This window comes from Phoca vitulina, unplaced genomic scaffold (assembly GCF_004348235.1).
Source record: "Phoca vitulina isolate PV1807 unplaced genomic scaffold, GSC_HSeal_1.0 scaffold9, whole genome shotgun sequence".
NCBI lineage: Eukaryota > Metazoa > Chordata > Mammalia > Carnivora > Phocidae > Phoca > Phoca vitulina.
Genome location: NW_022589712.1, coordinates 27,548,391 through 27,575,033, shown reverse-complemented (window position 1 = coordinate 27,575,033; position 26,643 = coordinate 27,548,391). Strand labels below are relative to the sequence as shown.

At 37.0% G+C, this 26,643-nt stretch overlaps 1 protein-coding gene across 1 annotated transcript in view; it reads left to right on the top strand.

The window, feature by feature from the left end:
• PEX7 (peroxisomal biogenesis factor 7) overlaps positions 1-25,273 on the top strand; it is an 83,250-nt gene extending 57,977 nt beyond the window's left edge. The window contains exons 9-10 of the mRNA XM_032407802.1: positions 1,518-1,617; positions 24,229-25,273. Of these exons, the coding sequence (XP_032263693.1) occupies positions 1,518-1,617; positions 24,229-24,297 (169 nt within the window). The 3' untranslated portion in view covers positions 24,298-25,273. The remainder of the gene's footprint in view (positions 1-1,517; positions 1,618-24,228) is intronic.
• The last annotated feature ends 1,370 nt before the right edge of the window (positions 25,274-26,643 follow it).

The following is a 26,643-nucleotide window of genomic DNA, read 5'->3' as shown; positions in this document are numbered from 1 at the left end:
GTTTCCTTCAGAGATGTTGAAGATGCTTTTTATTTTTGTTTATCAATCTCATTGCAAGTTCAGATTTACTTTCCTGTCCTTTTCCTTTAACTCATTTTTTTGGCCATATTAAATACTCATTTTTAAAACCATTTTGAATATTTTTTGGAACATAGTGGGTATTTACAAAATCATTTGATTACTGTTTCAAATAATGCAAATCAGTGAATAACCATGTTCTAGAAACAAAATTACATGATGACTTATTTACTTTTGCTTATATAAACATTATCAAAATCTAGAAAATTAGATTTCAGTACAGTATCTGTCTCTAGACCCAAAGGAACAAATATGCAAAGACAGTGGAGGCCACTTTTATGATTTCTGAGAAGGACTGCAGCCTGTTCCCTCATTTGTTTGAACAGGAAATTTTCAAAAGTAAAATCACTCTCCTTAAATATTTTTGTAGATTTCAGTAATCTGATAAATGAGCTATTTATTCATTGTCTCTCTGGTACCCACACAGTGGTTTATCCATAGCAACAATCCTTTTCAAACTTAATAAGACCAACCCTGTATTTATTAGGGAAATAATATCACCAGGTTAAACAAACTATGACTGTTGGTTCTGTGTATTTACTCTCTTTCAGAGAGATCTGCTAAACCTTCAGTGTGTTCCATGTTGCAGATCATTAGGGAGGCTGAATTGGAGTATGACTCTATGATCCTGAATGTGCCATTTTTATGGAGTGTTTAGAGTCAAATAAGAAAGATGATGAGCAAATAAAGCTTTAGAAATAAAGTACTATTTTGTATATTGAAAATAGGGCCAAGTTCCTATCTGTACAGTAGAAATCAGAGACATATTATGGTAAACAGTACCACTCCCAGTCTATAGAGAATAAATGGAATACTTAATATTGGCCCAGGAAAACACATTTCAGATTCTTGACTCTAGAAATTACATTGATGTAGAATCCATAAGAAAGGCTGTGCCTCAAAAAAAATTTTTTTTTCAGAATTACCGAGATTTTTATAAGAGAACAGATTCTTTTTAAAGAATCTGAATTGCTGTTGAAATGTAAATTAAACCTAAGATCTTTTCATATCAGTTGTTGAGAAATGAAGTATTTAAAAATCACAAAATGTTAGAGTTCGGGTAATCCAATATCCTTATTTTACAGTCATGAATGCTTTTGGAAATTGCTACAGAAGCATAGTATATCTCATCTTAAATGTCCTTGTGCAATATAAAAATTTTTTTTTAACTAAAACTTGTTAAGCTTCTATCCTACAAGGTATACTAATGGGAATAATCTACAAGGGTAGATTGATTAATAATTTCATTTTTTTATATAATAGAATGGGGTACATTTTTTATTAGTTTTTTTATGTAGATCAATAGTGGGGCTCTGTATTTAAGAATTGGTTGAAGCTGTCTTGATAAAGACCCTGCTGTGGTAAATATCTGTTTTTTCTTAGATCCATTTTTGGGTAGTTTTAGCACTTAAATTATTTCTTTCTGTTTATATTCACAGATTCTGGAACTTTTCAAAGCCTGACCCTCTTCTTGAAACAGTGGAACATCACACGGAGTTTACTTGTGGTTTAGATTTAAGTCTTCAGAGTCCTACTCAGGTAATGGGTGCGATCTCCTGATGCTTTTCTTACCGATGCAGTTTGCAACTAGCTCCATGCACGGCGTGTGCTGCTGTCAGGAAGACACTTTTGCCTTTAGGGCAGGACAAAGTATATTTACTTAATTAACTTGATCTCTTTTGTTACATAAACGAGCATTTGAGCAGACCTCTCCCAATAGAAAGGGTGACAAGAGAAGAATAGAATGGGGATGGCTTGTCCTCAGAGGTTTGTGAGAGTCAGGAGTGTGGTTCTAGATTCAGTTGCCTCACTGAGCAGTTGAGATGATGGGTAGGTCATTTTCCTCTCAGGACTATCATCATCCTCTCCACACCACGTGTCAGAAGAGAAGCTTCCAATGGGCAACCAGATAGAGTAGAATGGCTACTGTTTTAATTAAATTTAAGGGGCGCCCAGGTGGCTCAGTTGGTTAAGCATGGGCTCTTGATTTCGTCTCAGGTCATGATCTCAGGGTCATGGGATCAAGCCTGTGTGAGGCTCTGTGCTCAGCGGGGAGTCTGCTTCTCTCCCTCTCCCTCTGCCCCTCCCCCCATTCATGCATGCACTTGCTCTCTCTAAAATAAATAAATCTTAAAAAAATTAATAAACTTCTTATTTTACCCCTTTTGTTCTCTTGAGGACTTGAGAGTCAATATTTTGGACTTTAAATATTCTTCAGAGTTTTTTTTTTTTTTTAATGCAGTTTCAGTTTTGGAAATTATAAACTCAGGTCAGAAACACTATGGTATGTTGAGTGATTAGACACTTTATAACACAGACTGTGTGAAAACACCAACATAATCATGAAACAAAATAATATGTGGAAATTCTAGAGTATGACTAAGAAATTATGTTTTTGTGATGAATTTTAGAACTTGGACCAAAAGCAAATCCCGTTTCTCATTACTGTATTCTTAAATTTAAATGGGTACTTTTTTTTTTTTAATTTTAGGAACTTAAGACAATTCTCATTATAAAATATTCTCAAAAAATAAATACATAAAATATTCTTATTAGGCATTAGAATATTCTCATTAACATTAGAATAATTGTTTTTAAATGATTTAATGACATCTGAGAAGAAACTGAAATAGTGATAGGCGAAATAGCATTATCTTTAATGTAAATATAATGTGTTTCAAATGAACTAGTTCCTTTTCTGAGAAATACATTTATTATAGATGGTTTTTAATAAAATAATCATACCTGTTTGCTGTCCTAGTTAAAAAAAGTTGCAGTGTACCTATTGAAATGTGGCACTACCAAACAAAAGACCCTAAGTAAATATTTTCCTTCTCATATATTTCTGTTAACCTGCACTTTATGCGTCCCAGACTATGGCCTCCTCAATGTACATGGTCATGGCAGTTCCTCGCCCAGAGCGTCAAGTGTTTTCTAAATCCTCCACACATAGACCACCTTATTAAAATGAACTTTGTTTTCAGAGGATTTATTAATCATACTTATTAATCATTTTGTATTAGTCATATTTTAAAATCTCTTAAGTAGTAAGAGATTTTATCACATGGCCATATATATATGTGTGTGTGTATTTTATAATCTGGTGACTGCCAACCATCTCTTCTGGTTGAATAACCAAACTCCATTTGTACTAAGGAAATAGTTGCTGTTGGGAGCAAATAGGAATGGAGAAGCAGGGGTCTTTGAGCTCTAAAGAAGCATCAAATTCAATGGCATAATATACAGTTCAATTGTACTACAAATCTTCACTGAATTAACTCATAGTGGGACAGAATCTTGGGATTAGGAGGGACCTTAAAAGTAAGACCACTCCCTCTCATTCATTTACTGTTTCCACAGATATTTTCATATGTCGGACTTGTACTAGGTACTGGGGATTCAGTGAGGAATGAAAGTAAACGTGGGCCATGTCTTCATAAAGCATTTAATCTACTGTTGTATCAACTAATCTCACAAATGAACGTGAATAGACAGCTGTGACAAGCCTATGAAGGAGAAGTACGTTGCTCCTCAGAGGTTCATAATTAGGATAGATATTTGACCTGTATAAAACATCTGTAAGGAAGTGAGGCTTATCTGAGATCTGATGAGGAAGTGTTAACTAGTGAAGAGACAGAGGAATATCATAAAAAAGTAATAGTATATCACAAACCCTGGGATGGAAGGGAGCATGGCTAGTACTTGAGAATGAAAGAAATTGTTTCTTCTTTATTTATGGTATATTATTCAACATTAGAATTTAAGAAAATATATTTGTTTACTTGTCATATTTTTAAAAGTTGAGTGTTGAGATTATCAACTAAATTTTATGTTTCTCCCCATTCTTCAAGGTTAGTCAAATTTGCTTTATATATTATTTTTGCTATGTGTTGTAGGTCATACAAATGAAATATTAAAGAGTTTTTTTAGTTAATGCATCTTTTATTATTAATGTATTTTTAATCATTTGAAAGTATTATTACAGAATTATCTATTTTTCTGTTTCTCTTAATGCTCTTTGACATTCATTGATTCTTTTATTCAGTCACATTTATTGAGTATCTACTACAGCTGTGTAAGACAGGTAATTACAGTGTAGTATGAAAAATGCTAAAACAGAGGGAAGCTAAGGATGCTTTAGGAAAATATGCATTCATTCATATTTGTCAGGTGCCTACTGAAGGCCAGGCATTGTTCTAGGCACTAAGAATAAACCAGCAAACAAAGCAGACTTGGTTCCTGCTGTCATGGAGCTTACGTACAGGGGAGAAATCAAATAATAAACCAAAAGATGATTTCATATAGTAATAAATGCTATTCAGAATTGGAGCAATTTGATAGAGAATGATGGGGTACTTTTGCTTAAATGGTCTGGGGAAGACTCTAAGAAAAGTGAAATGTGAGCTGATAGTTGAATAATGAAATGAAGCCAGCCACCCAAAAATCTAAGGGAAGAGTGTTTTTCACAGAGGAAACAACAGTCAAGTCCTTGATATGGGAAAGGGTTTGTTATTATTAAGGGACAGAAAGAAGGCCAGTGTGGCAGGAGCCTACTGAATGAGGGGGAAAGTGATGGGAACTAGGCAGGGGCCAAATTGTGGAGGGACCTGTAGACTGTACTGTGTTTGATTTTCTTTGTAATTGCCTTTGGAGATTGAAAAGCAGAAGAATGATAGAAATTGATTTGTGGATTTTCTTTATTGAGGTATAATTGATATTTCAGGCATATAACATAATGATCTGACATTTGTATATATTGCAAAATAATCACCACAATAAATCTAGTTAACATCTCTCATCACATGAAGTTACAAAAAAATGTTTTTCTTGTGATGAGGACTTTTAGGATCTTTCATAGAAACTTTCAAATATATAATACAGTATTATTAACTATAGTCACCATGCTGTACCATTTTATAATCCCCAGGACTTATTTATTTTATAACTGGAAGTTAGTACCTTTTGACCCCTTTCATCTATTTCTCCCACTCCTTACCCTTGCCTCTGGTAACCACCAATCTGTTCTCTATTATCTTTGAGCTTGGTTGCTTTGTTTTTTGGTTTTGGGGTCTTTTAAGATTCCATATGTAAGTGAAATCAAACTATTTCTTTCTCTGTCTGATTCCTCTTAATATTATCACAAATGGCAAGATTTCATTCTTTTTTTATAGCTTAATTTTATTGCATATATATATGTGTGTGTATATGTGTATCTATATATCTGTATATCTATATCTATCTATCTATCTATCTATCTATCTATCTATCTATCTATCTATCCCTACCATGTTTTCTTTATCCATTCATTCATTGATGGACACTTAGTTGTTTTCATATTGTGGCTATTGTAAATAATGCTGCAGTGAACATAGGGGTACATATATCTTTTGAAATTAGTATTTTCATTTTCTTTGGATACATACCAAGAAGTAAAATTGCTGGATTATATGGTAGTTCTATTTTTAATTTTTAAAGGAACCTTCATACTGTTTTCTATAGCAGCTACACCAAGGTACATTCCCATCAATAGTTTACAAGAGTTCCCTTTTCTCTACATAATTGCCCACACTTATTATTTCTTGTCTTTTTGATGATTGCCATATTCTAACAGGTGTGGGGTGATATCTAACTGTGGTTTTGATTTGCAGTTCCCTGATGATTAGTAATGTTGAGCATTTTTCATGTTGGCCATCTGTATTTCTTCTTCGGAAAAATTTCTATTCAGAGCTTCTGCCTCTTTTTTAATTGGATTGTGTGTGTTTTTGCTATTGAGTTGTATGAGTTCATTCTATATTTTGGATATTAGCCCCTTATCATATATGATTTGCAAATATTTTCTCCCATTCAGCCTTTTCATTTTGTTGATTATTTCCTTTACTGTACAGAAGCGTTTTAGTTTGATATAGTTCCCCTTGTCTTTGCTTTTGGAGTCAGATCCAAAAATTTGTTGCCAAGACTCTTGTCAAAGCTTAATACCTGTGTTTTCTTCTTGAAGTGTTATGGTTTCAAGTCTTAAATTGAAGTCTTTAATCCATGTTGAGTTAATTTTTGTATATGGGATAAGATAGTGATCCAGTTTCATTCTTTTACATGAGGTTGTCCAGTGATTTGTGCTTTTAAAAGATCATTCTGGGGGCATCTGGGTGGCTCAGCAGGTTAACCAACTCCGTTGGTTAAGCGTCCAACTCTTGCTCGGGTCTTGATCTCAGTGTTACGAGTTCAAGCCCTGCATTGGGCTCCATGCTGGACATGGAGCCTACTTAAAAAGAAAAAAAATCATTCTGTCTGTTGTGGCAGAATAGAGGACAGGTAAGATTGAAAGCTGGGAGGGCAGCTTAGAGTCTCTTGAAGTAATCCAGGCAAAAGATAATGGTGACTTAAGGGGCACCTGGGTGGCTCAGTTGGTTAAGCGTCTGCCTTCGGCTCACGTCATGATCCCAGCGTCCCAGGGATCGAGCTCCCTACTCAGTGGGGAGCCTGCTTCTCCCTCTCCCTCTGCGACTCCCTCTGCTTGTGCTCGCTCTCTCTCAAATAAATAAATAAAATCTTAAAAAAAAAAAAGATAATGGTGACTTAAAATCTAAGAGATGTTGAGATGAAAAGATTCATAATATAGTAGATTGAACCATATAAAATTACTGAAAATTTCACATGGTTTACTTTGGAGATAGTAGGATTTGCTGATGGGTTAGAAATGGACTATGAGAGAAACAGAAAAATCAATGATTACTCCTGAGATTTGGACCTAGGAAACAAGGTGGGCAATGGTTTAATTTACTGAGATAGGGGAAGAGGAGATGATTTGGGATAGGGAACAGTCAAGAGTTATGTTGGAGAGGTCTCCTGTTAGACATTCAAATGGAGATGCTAGGTAAACAGATTTAGGCTTGTCCACCTCGGGGAAGAGTTTAGGGTAACAGATGCAAATTTGGAGGTTTTTGGCATAAAAACGATTTAAAAGTTTGGGGGAAGATCAAAATTATCTAGAGAGTATATAAGTGAAGAAGAGGCTCAGAAGAAACTCTAGAAGTCTGAAAGAAGAGAATCCAGCAAAGTGGATTGAGAAGGAATGGTTAGCGAGGTAAAAGAAGAACTACAAAAGTATAATATCTTTGAAGTTCCAAGAAGAACCTAGTTCAAGAAAGAGGACATTCCCATGTACTGCTGGTGGAAATGTAAAATCTTGTAGTTATTTTGGAAAAGTTTGACAGTTTCTTAAAAAGTTAAATGTAAATTTACCATACATCTCAGCACTTACACTCTTAGATATCTAACCAAAAGAAATGAAAATATAGATCTACACAAGGACTTGTACATGAATGTTCATAGCCAGAAAGTGGGAGCAATCCAAATGTCAGTCAGCTGCTGAATGGATAAACAAAATGTGGTATATCGATACAATGGAATACTATTCAGGAATAAAAGGGAACAGTTTGATACATGCTACAACATGGATGAAGCTCCAGAGCATTATGCTAATGAAAGAAACTAGATGCAAAGACTGTATAATGTATAATTTCATTTATATAAAATGTCCAGAAAAGGCAGGTCTATAGAGATAGAAAGGAGATTAGTGGTTATCTGTGGTAGGGGATGAGGATGGGGATTGTTTGCAGATGGACACAGAGGATCTTTCGGGAGTGGTGGAAATACTCTAAAGCTGGATTATGGTGATAGCTGAACAGCCCTGTAAAGATCCTAAAAATCATTGAATTGTACACTTAAAATGGGTGAATTTTATGGTATTTAAATTACATCTCAGTGAAGATTTTTTAAAAAAAGGAGTGGACATTCTAATTTTCCCTAAGATGTAAAAAAGATGAAACAAGCATTATTTCCGCTGTAAAAATAAGAGAAAGTCAGATAAACTACAAAATCAGACTTTCTGTGAATCCATCAGAAAGCTGAGACAGCAGGGCAAACAAGTAGCCCTAAATCCAAGGAAGACAAGAGGCCTCCTTCCAAGGAGAGATGGGACCCCAGTACTGTTTTACTTTTGGCAGAGCACGGGCAGAAAACACAGCTGCTATACAAATGGGATCGAGTGGAAAAGGTGGACAACATGTGTGAATAGATGAGGGATTTCAGCTGAGAGATGAAAATAGTCAAATGAGAATAGTAATTTTTTAAAAGTACAGTGTCAGAGATGCAGCCCTTCAATATGTCCATCAGAAGACTCATCAGTAAATTTAGAGATAGGTCACTAGAAACTACCCAAGCTGAAACAACAGGAGAAAACAAGAATGAGGGAAATAAAAGAGAACAGAGCATCTAGCATCTGTGGGATAATATCAGATGTTTTTGCATATATGTAATTGGAGTCCTAAAGAAGAGAGAGCAAATAGGGAAGATGAAATATTTAAAGAGAATTTTCCAAACATAATGAAAGTCAAATCACAGGTTTGAGAATCCTAGAGAGCCCTAAGCAGGATTTAAACAAACAAAACAACACATCAAGGCATACCCATATTCAAACTGCTAAAAACCAAAGATAAAGAGAAAATATTAAAGGCAGACAGAAAAAAGAAACATACCCAGAAGCATCTAGATAAAGATTACAGAAGACTTCTTATCAGAAACTGTGCAAGCCACAAGACAGAGGAATGTCTTTTTAAAGTACTAAATGAAGAATATAAAGAGGAATCTTTTGAATATAAAGAGGAAATAAAGGGGGCTCCTTCGTGGCTCAGGTGGTTAAGTGTCTGCCTTTGGCTCAGGTCATGATCCCAGGGTCCTGGGACCCAGCCCCCTGTCAGGCTCCCTGCTCAGTGGGGAGTCTGCTTCTCCTTCTTCCTCTGCCCCTCCCACTGCTTGTGCTCTCTCTCACAGGCTCTGCTCTCTTTCTCTCAAATAAATAAAATCATTTAAAAAAAAGAAGGGGAAATAAGGAAACTTCAGACAAAAGCTCAGAGCACATCTGTGCTACAAGAAATGTCAGAAGAAATATACCCAGACCAAAATGAAAAGAAAGAGGCAGACAGAGGGAGGAAGGGAGGTAGGGAAGAAAGGAAGGAAAAAAGGAAGGAAAAGTAAGGGAAGGGAGGAAGGAAGGGAGGGAAGGAAGGAAAGAAAGAAGAAAAAAATAAAGTAACTAGAAATGGCAAAAATGAAGTAAATATACAAGACACTTTTTAACTTAATTTTGTCGCTCTGAAAATTTTTGCCTAAAGCAAAAATAGTATTGTATGCATTTTATTTGCATACAGTATATCGTAGAGCTCATAGCATGTACAAAAGTAAAATGCATGACAGTAATAAAATGAGGGAAGAATTGGAAGTACACTATGAAGTTATTACTATATGTGAAGTGATACAGTATTTGAGGGTAGATTGTGATAAATTCAAGATGTTTATTCTAAACCCGAGTTAACATCTAGTAAGTTTTAGAAAAAGAGCTATAACTATTAAGCCAATCATGAAGATAATTATAAAAAATAACTACCTCAACATAATAAAACCCATATAGAAAAACCTACAGCCAACATCACTCAATGGTGAGAAACTGAAAGCTTTTCTCAGGAATAAGACAAGGTGCTTGCTTTCACCATTTTTATTAAACATATAGTATTGGAAGTTTTAGTTAGATCAGTCAAGAAAAAGAAATGAAAGGCATCTAAATTGGAAAAGAAGAAGTAAAGTTAATCTCTCTTTGCCAAGGACACGATCTTATATGTAGTAGCCTTTAAATCAAACTATTTCAACAATTATATTAAATATAAATGGTCTAGGAGTGCCTGGCTGGCTCAGTCGGTAGAGCATGTGACTCTTGGTCTTAGGGTCATGAATTCAAGCCCCATGTTGGGTGTAGAGCTTGCTAAAGAAAAGAAAAGCAGAGAAGAGAAGAGAAAGAAAAAAAAAGAAAAATGAAAGGGAAAGGAAAGGAAAAATGTAAATGGTCTAAACATCCAAATTAAAAGACAGATTAAATGTGGTAGATATGTGAGAGACTTTGAGAAACTCACTAGGTCCAGACTTTGTAACCTGTTGGATTTGGGATTCGAAGAAGAGGCTTTTCTAACTCCCAAGATCTAGGATCTTGTTACTTTCCGTATAATATTTTCAGTGACGAGTTTGTCTATTCTTCTCCCTATAAGTTTATCTTTAAAAATTTCTTTTTTCCTTTTTTAAAAAAATTTTTATTTATTTGAGAGAGAGGGAGAGAGCGAGAGAACAAAAGCAGGGAGGAGGGGCAGAGGGCAAGTGAGAAGCAGGCTCCCCACTGAGCAGGGAGCCTGATCCAGGGCTTGATCCCAGGACCCTGGGATCATGACCTGAGCTGAAGGCAGATGCTTAACCGACTAAACCACCCAGGCATCCCTCTTCTTTTTATCAAACTAAGATGATGCCTCAACCAGTATCTTTCTTTGCATATCTAGCATGAACACATTTTCACACAATCATTTGTATTATTTGTAGTATTTATGTTTTTGCCAAGTAGCATTGAACTCCCTTGTAGGGAGATACAAGAGATCAAGTTCTTGAAGCATGTCCCTATTTTTCTCTCACTTATTTTATCTCTGTTATTTATTGCGAACAAACTCTCCCACAACTTAATGGCTTAAACATCAATTTTCTTTGCTTACAATTCTGTGAGTCAGCAATTTGGGCTGGACTCAGCCAAGCAGTTCTGTTGGTCTCACCTGGGGTCCTTCATGTGACTCCAGTCATCTGGTGACTTAACTAGAGCTGGGTGTTCTAAGAAGGCCTCACTCACGTGTCTAGGGTGCATTGCTGATTGTCGTCTTGAGTCATGTGTCTTCAGATGAGCCCGGGCTTCTTTACTTAGCAGTTGTAGGTTTCCAACAGGGCAAGAGTAAAAGCTGCCAGACATCTCCAGGACTAGACTTAGAAGTTCATGCAGCAGCCCATCTGTTGCAAAGCAAGTCATGAGGCCAGCTCAGATTCAAAGAGTAAGAAAAATAGACTCTACTTCTTGATAGGAGTAGCTGCAACCATTTAGACCTATAACATTAACCTTTTGTTGGTATAGTTGGTACTTTAAGTTATTTTTGACATATTTATCTTTTATTCTCACAATATGTGGTTAAGTTTACCGATTGCATATTAATGTCACCCTTTGTTCATATTTTATTCTCTTAGAAAGTATCTTCCTCTCACCTTTAAGAAAGTACCTTTCCATCTGTTTTCAAAAACTTGTTGTCTCTTGTGATCTTAACAGCTGTTGGATTTTGCTGATGTTACTTTAGGTCTTTGTATCTTAATATATCCTTTATCTTAAAAGAGATTTATCTGAGTTCTTATATTTATAATTCCTTTTTCTTTTTAGCTTCTTCTTTCTTAGAGATCTGAAAAATGAGATCCAAAAGTATTCTTATACCTCCTTTCTTCTTGACAGATGTAAGATCTTGTCTTTAAAGGTTTAAAACTTGACAAATAAGTATCTAGGGTCATTCTTTGAGGATAATTGCTGAGAAATGCTCTATCCCCTCTCTTGTTAACCAGGCTGAAGTTACCTTTCAGTTCAGAAAATTTTTCTTTGATTTTTTTTTTTCCCTCTGATCATGATTTGTACAGTCCTGGCATTTTCTCTTGTCTCTCTTATCCTTATTATTTCTAAATCGGATACCCTTTTTCTGTTTTTAGGCATATGATTCTGGACCTGTAATATACCCGTTTGTATAATGGGGATTTTCTGTATTAATATATTTTTAGAATTCCTGACTTTGTGCTCTATAGTATCAACTCTGCTCCTTTGAATGCTCATTGATATTTAGTTTAGTATTTATAATCTGGGTATAGGTTTACATATTGTTACACATGCCTTTTGGGAGACAGTTATTTCTCTTTTTAATCTCTTTTAAAGTAGACTTTATTAGTTCATTCCAAAATAGAATCTTTATATGTTTAATAAAGTTGATCTTTTTTCTTGTGATGAAATTGGGAAATTACATTCAGAAGAAAGAGAAAAGATTGGGGCGCCTGGGTGGCTCAGTCGTTAAGCTCAGGTCAGGGTCCTGGGATCGAGCCCCGCATCGCACTTCCTGCTCGGCAGGAAGCCTGCACCTCCTTCTGCCACTCCCCTGCTTGTGTTCCCTCTCGCTGTTTCTCTTTCTGTCAAATAAATAAATAAAAATATTAAAAAAAAAAAGAGAAACGATTACCCATGGTCCTACCACGTTAGAAAGAATCTCTGTTACACCATATTAGTATGTTTCTTTTCAGTCTTTTCTTTAAGAAATTTTTATTTGAAGTGTAACCTCCTTGTTGGAAAATACACATATTTTAATTGAGCAGCTCAGTAAGTTATCAAGAAATGACCACACCTGTGTAACCACCATTCAGGTTAAGATACAGAACCCTACCAGAATCTCAAAAAGTTCTCTCATGCTTCTTTCTACATCTTGCCCCCATCCTTCCCAAAAGTAACTACTCTTCCAGTCGTTTTCCATATGTATGCATATTTTTCATAGTTGTGGTTATATTACATATGTAAATCTATCTTCTGGGACTCCTAAAATTCTTGGTAAATATAATCTTTAATGAGTGAATATCCTAGACCATCCATGATAGGACCATGTATGCACTTTACAAAGGCATTTTTTAGGGCAAAAGAAATTTTGTATATTTTCATTTTGTTTCGTGGAAGATGCTTAAATTTGGCTCTGATTTAAACCAGTTCTATAGATGTGTTTTTAAAAGTATCTTTGACTTCCTTGACATTTTAGTAAAAAAAAATTTTAGCAATATATACGTATATTGAAACATTATGTTGTACACGTAAAACTAATGTAACTTTTTTTTAAAGAACAAATTTATAAAGAAATTTTTAAAAATTAGGCATCATTTAAAAATTCAGCTCATGTTTTGATTCAAATCTCTCTACCCACAGTCTTAGATGCCACCTTTACGAGTTGACAGTGGATAAAAATATTTTGCAATTCTCAGTATGAAGTTGGAAAATTCAATTGTAAAAGAAGACCAGCATTATTGGTAGTTAAGATAACTAAATTCTTTTCACCTTTTATCGGAGGTGATATTTTCTGCATCTGTCACAGACTAGCTTTAGAGCTGAAAAGAACATGTGCCAGAAGCATCCAGTGTCCTCAGGCATTATTAGTCTCTGTTGTTTCCTCTTTGATGCTCTCATAATTGTGTGATTTGTAGCTGAAAATTATATAACAAGGGCCTGTTTTCCCCCAGCTGTAAAACATTCTGAGGCTCAGCTTGGTAGGACCTTGGTGTATCCCTAAGGTGGATGTGTTAATCTGTGTCTACTGCTTGCTGGGCTTCATGGACAACCCTTGCAGTGAGAGTTTGCAGAATTATTGACATCTTAGTCTCTGCTGCCTCGGCTCCCAATCCTGAATCACCCACTTTCTTGCTCATTGTCATCGCTTCTGAGAAACCAAGCAAAAATGCTGACTTGGCACACCACAAACTACATTTTCACAAAAATTTCATCTGGGCTCTTGGTCCTACTCAACTTACGTTTGAAGTCATTTTGATTTTCTAGCCCATTCATGGGACGCCTGGGTGGCTCAGTCGGTTAAGCGGCTGCCTTCGGCCCAGGTCATGATGCCAGGGTCCTGGGATCGAGTCCCACATCAGGCTCCTTGCTCAGCAGGGAGCCTGCTTCTCCCTCTCTCTCCCTCTGCTTGTGCTCTGTCAAATAAATAAAATCTTTAAAAAAATAATAAAATAAAAAAATAATGATTTTCTAGCCCATTCATTCTCCACAATATCTTTTCTCAGCCTCCCACAGTATCATTAACACTCTGGACACGTGACCTTACTTGCTACTTAATTGTAAAAATAAGCAAGAATAAATATCTTCTTCCCTCTCTATCACCTCACAATATCTGTGTTCTATCTCTGTTTCTCCCTTTTCCAGTGGGTTCCTGATTTTCTCACTGACTTCCTCATGCAGGTCTTTGCTTCCTCAGATGTACACAGTGCTTTTAGATCTTCAGCCAGTTCTGTTCTCTATTTTCAAAACTCACTTGCCCTCACTGTCCTGTCTCCCTACCAGTAAATTTGGCTTTTCTTCCATTATTAGACATCAAGAATTAGTAGGTTTACCTGCTGCTTTTACTCTCTCAAAATCAACATTCTCTTTTTACACCCTTGTATCTGTCTCCCTTTCATCATTCAGATGTTAAGCCCAAAAAGTCACCAGGAAACCCCCGAAAACCAAGTTAGCCTTTTCCCAAATTTCCTTCTTCTTTAGCTATATGATTTAGATTTGTTTAAAGAAAAATCTTCTCATCCTGTTGCTTTAATGCTAATTGTACTAACCTCATCTTCTTTACCACTTTGCCAAATGTCTTCATCTCCAGTTTCTTCTTACCATCCTTACAGAAGTAGACACCCTTTAATATCAATTCATTTAATTATATGCTAGGGATGCTTGTCCCATTTATCCAACTGCATTTACTGTGTGGTTGCAATAGATGTCTTACTTTTACCCTGGTATTCCTAACTGCTCAATTGATTGCATGATGGGCCAGACCTGAGAAGTCATCCTAGTTTGCTTGTCTCCCTAAATTCAAGTGGGCGTCAAGTTTATAAATTTCTCCTCACCAGTATCTCTGAAATCTGGGCCATTCCCTTCTAGCTCCATTGCCTTAGATAAGCATTTATTAGTATCTCTGCCATGGTTACTGCAGTAATCTCCCAACTGGTCTCGGAGCTCTTTTCATCATTCCACGGATTCTCAACGCTGCTTCTGGGGAGAGCTTTCCATAATGCAAATCTGATTTTGTTAGTCCTTGACCTGAAATCTATCAGTGGCTTCATTAAAGGTAGGAACAAGATGAGAATGACCATCTTCACTAGGATAATCAACATGGTTCTAAGAGGCATGGCCAATTAGTAATAGAAGAAAACAAAATGGGATATAAATATCTTTAAAAGGTAGAAATATTGACAAAGGTATTCGTATCAACTCCATATGATTGTCAGTGTTATAATCCAGAACATCAACTTTAAGCCTGTTAAAAATTATGAGTTCAATAAGATCAGTAAAAATAAACATGCAAAAATGAATACCATGTAGATGTCAGTAATCAAGTTAGAAAATACAATGGAAAAAATTACATTTGCGTGGCAGCAACTGTGTGTGCCTTTGTGTGTGATACACAAGAAAAATAATTTTTAATATGCAGGATTCTAGATAAATTATGTATCTTTAATAAGGGACTTTTACTTTTTTAAATTAATTTATTTGAGGGAGAGAGAGAGAGAGAGAACAAGCAGGAGGGGCAGAGGGAGAAGGAGAGAATCCCAAGCAGACTCCCGCTGGGCAGGGAGCCTGAGGTGGGACTAAATCCCAGGACCCCAAGATCACGACCTGAGCCGAAATCAAGAGTCAGTTGCTTAACTGAGCCACCTAGGTGCCCCGAGTCTGAATTTTTAATGTTGCTTTTAAGATTCACTATAATCTGTACTGCTTTCTAATTGTATTTCCCACCATTCCATGTAATCCCTCTGTTATATACCAATTATATTTTGTAATTTGTCATCTCCATGTGTTTGCCACTGTTCCCCTCACTCTTCCCCACTTCTGCCTTTCAGAGTCCGGTACAAGTTCTTCTCTTCCTTCTCTCCTTTTGTTTTTTGCTTCAGTAAATATTTGAGTGACAGCTCTGTGCCAGGAAATACAGAGTAGATTAATGCAAACTACACGATAGATATTGAATAAATGATACTAAATAAATATTGAATAAATGAATGAATGAATGAATGAAAAGGATTTTTAGTATATCAAGTCAACTCTTTCCTTACTTTTACTTAAACTCCATCATTAACATAATAAACCATGTTCTTCTCTGTAGTCACTTCCTCCTGTAAGTTGGTTGAATAGGTAAAACATGTTCTTTCTTTAGCCCGTAATTCAATACACTGCGACATAATAACTGGGCTGCTTTTTCCAAATTTAGAGTTGACTGTTAGGGATTTCTTTCATTCTCTCTTCATCCTTCTGCCTGTTCCTCTTGTTCATTTTTACTAAAAAGGCCGTATGTCGTACAGATAATTACAGTAAATTGAACAAGTTTCCCAAGGGCAAAAAGCAATGTCCACAAAATTGAGAGTAATAAGAAATTTCTATTCCGTTTTTCAAGAAGCCTTCATTATGTTTTAAAGAATTGACATAGTGAGTAATTCATATTTCTAATTAGTGTGCTTTTTCTTAAAACTTAGGAATATTTGTTTTGCTATTAAAAGTGAAAATAAAATAACTAAAAATTGAACTTATATGGAATTTTATCCTATTAGTTATTGTTCACTACCTAGAAGATAGAAGATTTTTAAAATAATAATGAGGAAGATTTTGTCTTCAAGTTTTACATTAAGTGAAGAAATATAACATTTTGACAAACATTTTACCTATAATGTTGGTAACTTTAATTCTGAATTTTAATGAAAAGATGTGTGTTTTGATGTGAGATTAAGGGAAATTCAGAGAGCATAGGGATGACATGTACTACAGTGGAGGCATGCAGATTAAGGGATACATTTTCCACTTGAATATCCTCGGGCAGAAGAGGTAGAGTCTGGAGGCTCCTACTCTGTGGTATCCATGTGCACACTCACCGTCGGGGGCGGGGGTCAAACAAGATAGGCCTTGGCAGCCAGCCCTCAAGAAACCCTAGACGGGAGTCAGACATGAGTCAGAAAAAAAGCCTGTCTCCAAAGATTAAGAGTTTCATCTGAGGAGTTACAATGCAGTTTAGTTGTTTTAAAGCTAGAACTTTTAGGTCTTCATTTATTCTTATTTATTCCACTGCCTAGAACACTTTCCTTCTCTCTAGTGTGTCCCCCACCTCCAGCAAACAATAGCAACACCAAATGCTGTCTGGCCGAGGCATCCTTCTCCTTTAAGCCACAGCTTAGATGATATTTCTTCCTGAATATATCCACTTTCCTCACATTTGGTTATAGTGACCCCTACCTCTACTGGATCCTATAATTCGTCTATCATTGTCCATATTTCTCTGCATTGTAGATGTCTATTTATCCATCTCTTTGCCAGACTCCAGATCTTTGGGGTCAGAGACCAGGACCATCTTGTTTACTGTAATGTCCTCAGCATGCATCTGACAGAGGACATACCCGATAAATATTTGTTAAATAAATGGATGAATATAAATGTGCATGTATATATATATATACATATATATATATATACACATATATATGAATTATGTTTTACACAGCCTTGTAGTGTAGAGGAATATTGGACTAAGAGTTCCTGGGACATAAAAGAAGGCTCCCTGTGAAATCTCTTTAAATAATATTCATGACACTCAACAATCCCATATATTCCCCATTCCCATACAACTTGTTGCCTTCACCCAGATCTCTGACCTCACACCTGACCAGGTGCTTCTTACCATGGGTGAGGCTCTACTCCAGAAAATCTCTGGAGGAAGAAAACCACTGCATGGATTCACTCACTCACTCACTATTTCATTCATTCATTCAACAGCATTTACTAAAGGTCTACTCTACAAAACACAGGAATACAGATTTGACCAAGATGTATAATTGCTGAAAATCCTGTTCGGGTTTAATTATACAAAAGTGTTTACATCCATATGTGCATGTTGTTAGAGAACAGAAACCGTCTTACCCAGCATGCTCTCATTTTCTCCCTAGTTACCACAAAGCACAGAGCCTAATTTATTCTACAGGTGTTGTAATGTGCTCAGCTCTGATGCCTGAAAGCTTTTGCTCCATTTGTTCCCTTTAGAACAGACATTCTCCCCTGAATCTGTATTTATTTTATTTGGCCCTGTGCATTAATCTATAAACCACTTAAGCCCATTTAGAACTCAGCAGGGTGCAAATATCAAATAAAAAAATAAATCAACCTATTGGTTTTAACCATAGCTTACATGATTAATAAAATTTTCTTATGTGTTTTAAGTAGAAATTCTGGATACTGCCTCATGTAGAACAGGATCAAGCAGCTACATAAACTTTGGGGGTAGGGATGCTTCAGGTGGGGCTAGTGTCCTTTAGAGAGCGTTCAGTCATGTTTTTTTTTCTTGGTCCTCCTCCCAGTTCACCACCTTCCTACCACATATCAGCCTACCAGATTTGAAACTTCAGTTTCAAATAAATGTGAAAATACGGCATAGGATGTTTTCCATATTAGTTGCAAATGAACCTCTTCTTTCTCCTCGAGAAAGGAAGAGAATTCTCCCTCAAGAGTATTTGAATCCCCACTAAATTTTGGTTTCGTTCATTTGTTCATTCATTTATTCATTCATTTATTTTTTAATGTTTAGTCAACAGCAAAAAATTCCCGTACATGAGATACTACCGAAGAACTCCAGGTTCGTGCACATGACAAAAGCCCAGTTAAGAAAATTGATCTACATCAGAGGTTCTATATCAGAGGTTCTCAATTTTGGCTGCATTTTAGAATGTTCCCTAGGTGATTATGATGCTCTGCTGGGGAATGCTCCGGATTAAACTTTTGGGGTCAGGGGTTGAGAAACTGAAGAAAATGATTGAGTCTCTCTCCCCTCCCCCACAGATGTATATACACACAAAATGTTGCATCTTTAGACTCTCTGAATCCCTTCTGTGGACTTGATTTGAAGATCCCAGGGTGTACATCAGCCCTAGGAGATATCAGTGAAGCTGATCTCAGGGCCGCACTTTGAGAAGGAATACTTTGAGGATGGGGAACAGGCCTCTGTGTTTTCACACATTCTCCAGATGATTCTAATGTACACTAACTCTTGAGAACCACTACCCTATAGAAATGCCCTCAGGAAACTACAGTTGAATAGTATACTTTTGGCTTATTTGAGGGTTGAGATGTTTATTTTAAAAACAGCCATATGAAGAATGACTTTGTATCTCTTGTAAAACCACTCTTTTGGCACTGAATGACTTTTATAATGGAAGCATATTATATATTTCTCTTATAGCCAGGCAAGTGCTAGGAAAAACTTGGTTTCTTCTGATGAACTGGTAAATTGGTCCTGATATTTGCGTTTCTTGCATTATTGTTTGCTTTTTTTTTATCTTTGCTGCCAAGAGATGTAGACAATTTCATGCCTAATTTTAACAATTATTCTTAGCTTTTTTTCCTAGTATAATTACCTGTCCATTCCCTCCATTTCATGTTTGTTTTTTTAATGAAATGGCTTTTCTGTTACTGTCTCATCTCCTATGAGAAAACAAGGGTTATTATGTTCCATAGAAATAATGATTTCCCTGTTGAGGCCAATAAGCTATCTCCCTGTATGTGACCATGTTAGAGGATAATTTTCAAAATAGCGATCATGACTCTCACACAGATATATCATGAACATGTATCAAAGATTTATGTAACTCATGAAAGATTTTACAACTGGCTCAGAGGAACCAAAGAACAGATATAAACAGGCAATCACTGAAGGCTGAAATGAATTTACCTAATAGGTGCAGAACTGGTCAATATCCACAGGGCAAAAAAGTGTAATGTTTGGAATGATTTCTGGGGGACAAGGGGAGGCATCAGTTGCATCTCCACAGGACGACATTCATTTGCAACTTTAATGGATGAGAATCATTTGATTACTATCAGTTTTCTATAACTTTCAGAGTTGTAAAATAACCCAAAGACAGGGAAAGGCACAGACCCCTACAGAACAAGGTAACCCTGTGAGGCCCTAGGACAATGCCGGCATTTTGCTGAAACAACACCCAGCAGTCCTTTTGCTGATTGCCATCTTTCAGTTTTTCCTGACAGCAAGGTCATGGGCAAAGAAGTGAGTCCCCGTATAGGAGGCTGAAACTGAGAAAGAGGATCTTCAGTAGATGAGAAAGGAGACACCCTATTATCTCTTCTCGTTCTTGATCCCGAGTCTGGCCTTGAAGGAGTCTTCGTAGCCAGGAGTGTATTCCTGGAGATGGGATGGAAAGATGGCTTTTGTCGTGAAGAAGTAGGAGAGGAGCTAGGGAAGATTCCTCGCTTTGTTTGACCGGCTGAAGAATGAGTCAGTCTCATCCTGTAAAGCAGATTGTTTATTTTCATGCCATTCGCTTTACTTATCTTTCGGTCTTTTTGTTAACGCTTATTTTTAAAGTCTTTTTTTTTTAAATGTCTTTCAGCCTGGCCTCGGATGGGTAGTAGGGAACATTAAGAGAGAGCCTTGTGTTTACTCCCATTCTTAAGTGGGAAGCAGAGCCTCCAGAGGCCATGAGGTGGTGATGGTCATCAATGAGAGCCCCGCCCACCACCGCCAGGGACCACACCACCATCTCTCCTTACCAGGAAGCCCACTGTACCGCGGAGAGTCAGGCACCTCCTTGTTAGTTTAGTAAAGCGCTTTTCTTCTTACCTATTATTTTTTTTTTTTTATTGTAAGCTTTTTTAAACTTGTGGCACTAGCTGGAGTTTAGTTAGTTAATGGAGAAATATTATTTGCATTGATTTGAATCAGCTATTCATAATTCCATATCATTTGCAGTTTGAGGTCTTTTTTATTTTACCAATTAATTTATAGATTTATGAACATTTGCTGATTCATTGGCCTTGATATTTGTTAGTTATTGAAGTTCTGAGCAAATAAGTCCCGAGTAAATAACATATGGAAAGGTCTAGCACTTGAAAAAAATATACATAGATGAGAGGGGTAAATTAATATAATGATCTTTGTGTCCCATGATATAAAAACATATAACTGCAGGACCAGGCAGATAATGAGTGTCAGTTTGCCTTTTATGAGGCACTTATTTCTGGTGGACAGACTCAACAGATTTCAGTTCTGGTTCCAGCTCTGCTTCTTCAGTATGAACACAAGAAAACGTTATTGTCTGCAGTCTTCCTCTGCAAAATACACTCTCTGAGCTAATATTTATTGAGTAGTTACTGTGTTATAGCAAGACACTGTCTGTGCCCCCAAAGGGCCGAAGCCACACATGTCTGTAAGTAAGTACAGCCGAATAGCATGGGTGCTGTGAATGACTTCATAGAGGGAGTGATGATTAACCGGATTCTTCAAAAGAGAGGTATTCTCTCCAGACAGAACAAGGCGAGGGGGAGAGGGGAAGAGAGGGAATAGAGAGGTCACTCAGGGGAGGGGATCAGTGAAAGGACAAGAGCACAGAGGCATGAACAAGAGGCCGGGATTGAGTGTGTGGGCCCGGTGCAATAAGAAACGAACAAGTAGGTGGCAACCGGATCTTGAAGAGTCTGGTGTTTAATGCTTACGTCTCTACTGCTCTCTCCAGCTTGGATTGTGATCTAAAATACTGTTAGTGAGTGATAAGGAGTTAATATGTTCAGATCAATCTGAGTGGTTCTTGTACTCCGTGACAGCCAGATAATTCAACTGTCCACTGAGACTGTGAGTTCCTTTATGAAACTTGGAGCCTTTGTAACCATTAAAGGTGGGGAATAGAGTGCAAATACCTTTAGGCAAAATCTCTCTTATGCCACTTCATCCTTCATGTCACTGTCTACATTTTTGGTTTTTGTTTTTATTGTGAAAAATTCCACACATATAAAAAGTTAACAGAATAGGATAATGAACTTCCTTCGCTTACCCAGCTTCCAACGATTATCAACATTCTTGTTTTATTTATTCCTCTACTCATGTCCCACCCCCGTTCAGTTATTATTATTATTGGATTATTATTCTTACTATATTTAGGTATCAGTTACATACATCCAAATGTACAAGTCTTAGGTCTATGTTTTGACAGACGGGTACACTGTGTAATCTACATCCCATCACAATATAGAACATTTGCATCTTCCTCCAAAATTCTCTTCTATCTCTTTCCAGTCTCTCCCTGTCCCCTCCTCTACCCCCAGCTGAAAAAACAAAACCAAACATTGCCCTATTTTTTTTTATCTTAGATTAAGTTTCACGTGTTTTAGAACATATATGATGGAATGTCCTGTAAGTTACTCTTGTTTTTGGCTTCTTTCACTCAACTTAATGTTTGTGAGACTTACCACATTGTTGAGCCTATGGATAGCTCTGTTGGGTTGCTCAGCAGCACTTCATTGTAGGAATTTACTACAATTTATTATCTTCTCTTGTCAAGGGATATTTTGGTTGTTTCCGGTTCTGTGCTATTGTGAATGACGTTGCTGTGAACATTCTTGCTCTGCATTGTTTCGTAAAGCCATTTTCATTGTCTAGGATAAACCTCTAGAAGTGGAATTACTGAGTTTAAAGATAGGTATATGTTTAACTTCATAAGAAACAGCCAGTTTCCCAAAGTGGTTATAGCAGCCGTGTGTGCAAGTTTCAGCTGCACTGCATCCCTGCTGACATTTGATATTGTCTGCCTTTGATTTTAGCCATTCTCATGAGTCTGTGGTGGTATCGCATTGTGATTTTTATTTGCATTTCCCTGATGCCTGATGATGGTGAACATTTTATTTTTCGTCTGCTTATTGGTCATATATCTTTGTCTGTTAGTAAAGTCTTTTGCCCGTTTTTAATTGGGTTGTCTTTTCATGATTGAGTTATAGTAGTTCTTTACATATATTCTGGATACATATTGTCAGATGCATTGGTTTTGAGAGCATTTTCTCCCACTCTATGTCTTACCTATTTATTTTCTTAACAGTGTGTTTTGATGAGCAAAAGTTTTATTTTCAATTGCACCTAACAAATCTTTGTGGCTATTGCTTTCTGTGTCCTGTCTACAAAATCTTCACTAATCTTCAGATTGAGAATATATTCTATGTTTTCTTCTCAAAGCTTTATACCTTTAGCTTTTATATTTAGGTCCATGGCACATCCCCCCTGAAATTAATCTTTGTTTATGGTGTGAAGTTGGGGCTGAGGTTCATTTTTTTTTCCATATGGATGTCCATTTCTAGCACCACTAGTTGTAAAGACTTCCCTTCCCCTGTTGAATTGTTTTGGTACATTGGATGAAAAGCTGTTGTCCAAGTTGGGATCTATTCCTGAACTCTGTTCTGTTCCTTGATCTACTTGTATATCCTTATACCAATATTACACTGTTTTGATTACTATAATTTTATGGTAAGTCTTGAGTCAGGTAGTATAAGAAGTACATTTTTGCTGTTCTTTTTCAAGATTCTTTCAGCTATTCTAGGTCCTCTGTATTTCCACATAAACTTTAAAAGTCACCTTGTCCATTTTCATTAAAAAGCCTGCTGAGATCATGAATTATTTATAAATTATTTTGGGGAGCATTAAATTCGGAACAACATTGAACCCATGAACATATTTCCTGATTTATTTAGGCCTCTTCAGTTTCTCTCAGCAGTGTTTTTGTTTTTAGTGTGGTTGTTTTTCACGTCTTTTATTAAATGTGTTACTAAGTACTTTGTTATTTGATACAATTGATTTTATTTTTTATTTTTTTATTTTTTTAAAGATTTTATTTATTTGACAGAGGGAGAGAGAAAGCATAAGCAGGGGGAGTGAGAGAGGGAGAAGCAGGTTCGTTCCCAGGACTCCGGGGTCATGACCTGAGCCGAAGGCAGATGCTTGACCCGCTGAGGCACCCAGGTGCCCCTACATTGATTTTATGTATCAATCTTAGACTCTGAGACATTGATATACTCACAAGCCTTTTAACACCCGGTTCCTGAGCACCACGGCCTTTGCCCCCTTCATGTTTTTATGACTTCTTAGACTTGAATGTCTTTGGCACCCACGTCTGCCCCTAAAGAGGGCCAGGGTGAATGCCACAGCATTTGTGAAGTCTTCCGACGCCTCCCCACTTGGATGCAGATAGTCCCTCCTCTGAGAGTCTCTTGAGTGCTTCTCACCGCAGGTCGTGAATGAACCGTTCTGAGAAGGCAAGAGCTGTACGTTATCTCCTTTCTGTCCCCACGATACCTAGCATGTGCCTTCGTTCCCACTTTAGGAGTGGGTTTTTTCAACATTTCTCTTGGGACGTATAGGGGATGATGTAGTTCTGGGGGCCGAGGTGAGGTCGCGGGGAGGCAGGGGATGATGTAGTTCTGGGGGCCAAGGTGAGGTCGCGGGGAGGCAGGAGATCCTTATAGGCAATTTCCGTCAGTTGGGAACAATCCCTGAGATGTATCCTTAAGAGGGAAATGAGGCCTTCTTCCTATTGAAAATAATGTTTACCAGCGGGCCATCTGCTTCCACTCTCAGTGACCTCAGCTTTTGCTGCCGACCTTGAATGTTTGTAGATTACGTTTCTTTTTACTTCCTTTTTGTTTTCTAGGTGGCTGATTGTGCTTGGGACGAAACAATAAAGATATATGATCCTGTTTGCCTCGCTATGCCAGCCTGAGATGTACTCCCCCAGTCAGAAGCAAAGGAGACTGGCTGAGGGCTACTTAACAGGAAATAAATTAACTATCGATATCATAGTACTATGCTTTTATGTGCTAGTCAAAATTTCAAATTTTAAAAATTTACCCTGGAACAATTTTGAGGCAGCTGATAAAGACTTTGGCTCACTATTTAAGCCTGGTACATAAGCCATATTTCTTAAGATCCAAGGAATAATTGAAGTTATGGTAGCTCTTGTAGTGTCTGTTGAAATGTGATCTCTGTATTGTAAAATGGGTGAAAATATGGGAGAGCTGTAGATTATATTGATAGTGATATATTTCATTTTTAATTTGTCATTTTTGATGTAAAATATAATCACTGCTGTTGGTAAAAATTAAAATAAACTACATCTCTTGAGTACTTATGATTTTATGACATCCTAGCAAGGTTGCTTTTTCTAATACAGTGTATATATGAATACAATACTATACATAGTATAGAGATATCTGTGGTTCAGTAACAGGGCTCTAATGTAGATTTGATTGATTCAGCAGTATTTATTGAGCATCTACTATGTTCTTGACACACAGACTGAGTGAGATCGTCTCAAGGACTGGTGGCATGTTTTAAGAACATGGAATGCTGTGAGTTAAAAGCTTACATGTTTTTTACATTTATTCAAATCTTTTTAGATGTTATAACCTTAACCCTATATTTCTCTTTTCCTACTTCTGTACTATCAATTAAAAAAAAAAAACAACAAAACTGGTCACTGGGCAAAAAGTCTTAGGTCCTACTAAGTTTCAAGCAGTTACCCTTGAAACTATCCCTAAGTAATGCCATAAACCCTCCTCAGTCAGTACCTCCCTAAATCTCCTTGAAAAATCCCTAAGTGCAGATGATCTGTTAAAAAAAAAAAAAAAAGGTGGAAAGGGAAACATTGGTAAAACAAACAACTTTGCATAATATTTATATTTTTATATAATATTAAAATAAAAATGGCAAAAATTGTTAAATTTTTAACAAGTTCTTGAAAATTTTAAAGAGCAAAATATATTTGTAGTAACACAACAAAAAATAGACTATATATATATTGTCTAATATATATATATTTACATTACATATTTGTTTACTTGTCCCAGAAAAAAAAAATTTGACAGCTTACCACATAAAAAAACAAGACCACGTAAGAGACAGAACAAAAGGAACATAAAGTGAAGCCGTGAGTGGAGCTTGAACATCTATACCTCAAAGTCCTAGAAAGTTGCTCCCGGCAGCATAAACGGGAAGCCTGGTTGAGTACACAATTCAGTGCCCAAGACCTAAGGGCAAGGGCTTTGTCCTGTCGCAGGCGTGGCCCTAGTACCATACCTGGTGCACAGAAGGTGCTCACGAAATATTTGTTACATGAATGAATGTACTCAGGGAAAAGTACAACTCTTTTTAGTTCTTAGACCAATCAGTATATATTGTTTTTGGGAGGCCCTATAGAGAGGACACTACTTTCATAACAAGAGTATAATGTGAGGATCAGGTGGTCAGACACATCCTTAGGGCTGTCATGAGGATATAGCTCATGGAGCTGTTTCTCAGTTCCTTCCAGAACGAGAGGCATCACACCAAGCACAGTTCAGTAAAAGCAGGTTCACAGTGGGGGTCTCTGTATCAGCTGGATTTATCATAGACCTTTAAAAAGACCTCACCCAGCTCCCATTTACAATGAAACAAAATCACTTACTTATTTTCCTTTGAGAATGCAAGAGATTTTATTAAAATAATGGATCATGTATCTTTTGAAACACGTACTTGTGATTTAAAAACGAACATCTCTCTGGATTATCCCCCCCTTCGATTTTAAGGATGTGAGAGACTTCTGGAACAATAAATCCTTAATACTTAACTTGGGTGCTTGGAGTCCCTCTATATGAAAGAGTGTGGGTGAATGTTAAATAATTTATTTTAGTTTTTTTAAGATTCCATTTATTTATTTGACAGAGAGACAGAGCACAAGCAGGGGGAGCATCAGGCAGAGGGAGAGGGAGAAGCAGGCTCCCCACTGAGCAGGGAGCCCAATGCGGGGGCTCGATCCCAGGACCTCGGGATCATGACCTGAGCCGAAGGCAGTCACCTAACTGACTGAGCCACCCAGGTGCCCCAAGTGTGGGTGAATGTTTATCCAGTGGGTTCCCTGGAGCTAGGATTGGAAAACTAGAAGGAAAGGTGCTGGATTCTCTCCTGGAAGAGAATTCCCAAGAGTTTTAAGTTCTTGGTGGTTCACAAGCCAAGCAGCCTCTGGACAGCATTGGTCTCTAGGCCACTGAACTCTTAGCTGTTGTCCTGCGTGCCTCTCCAACTTCTCCTG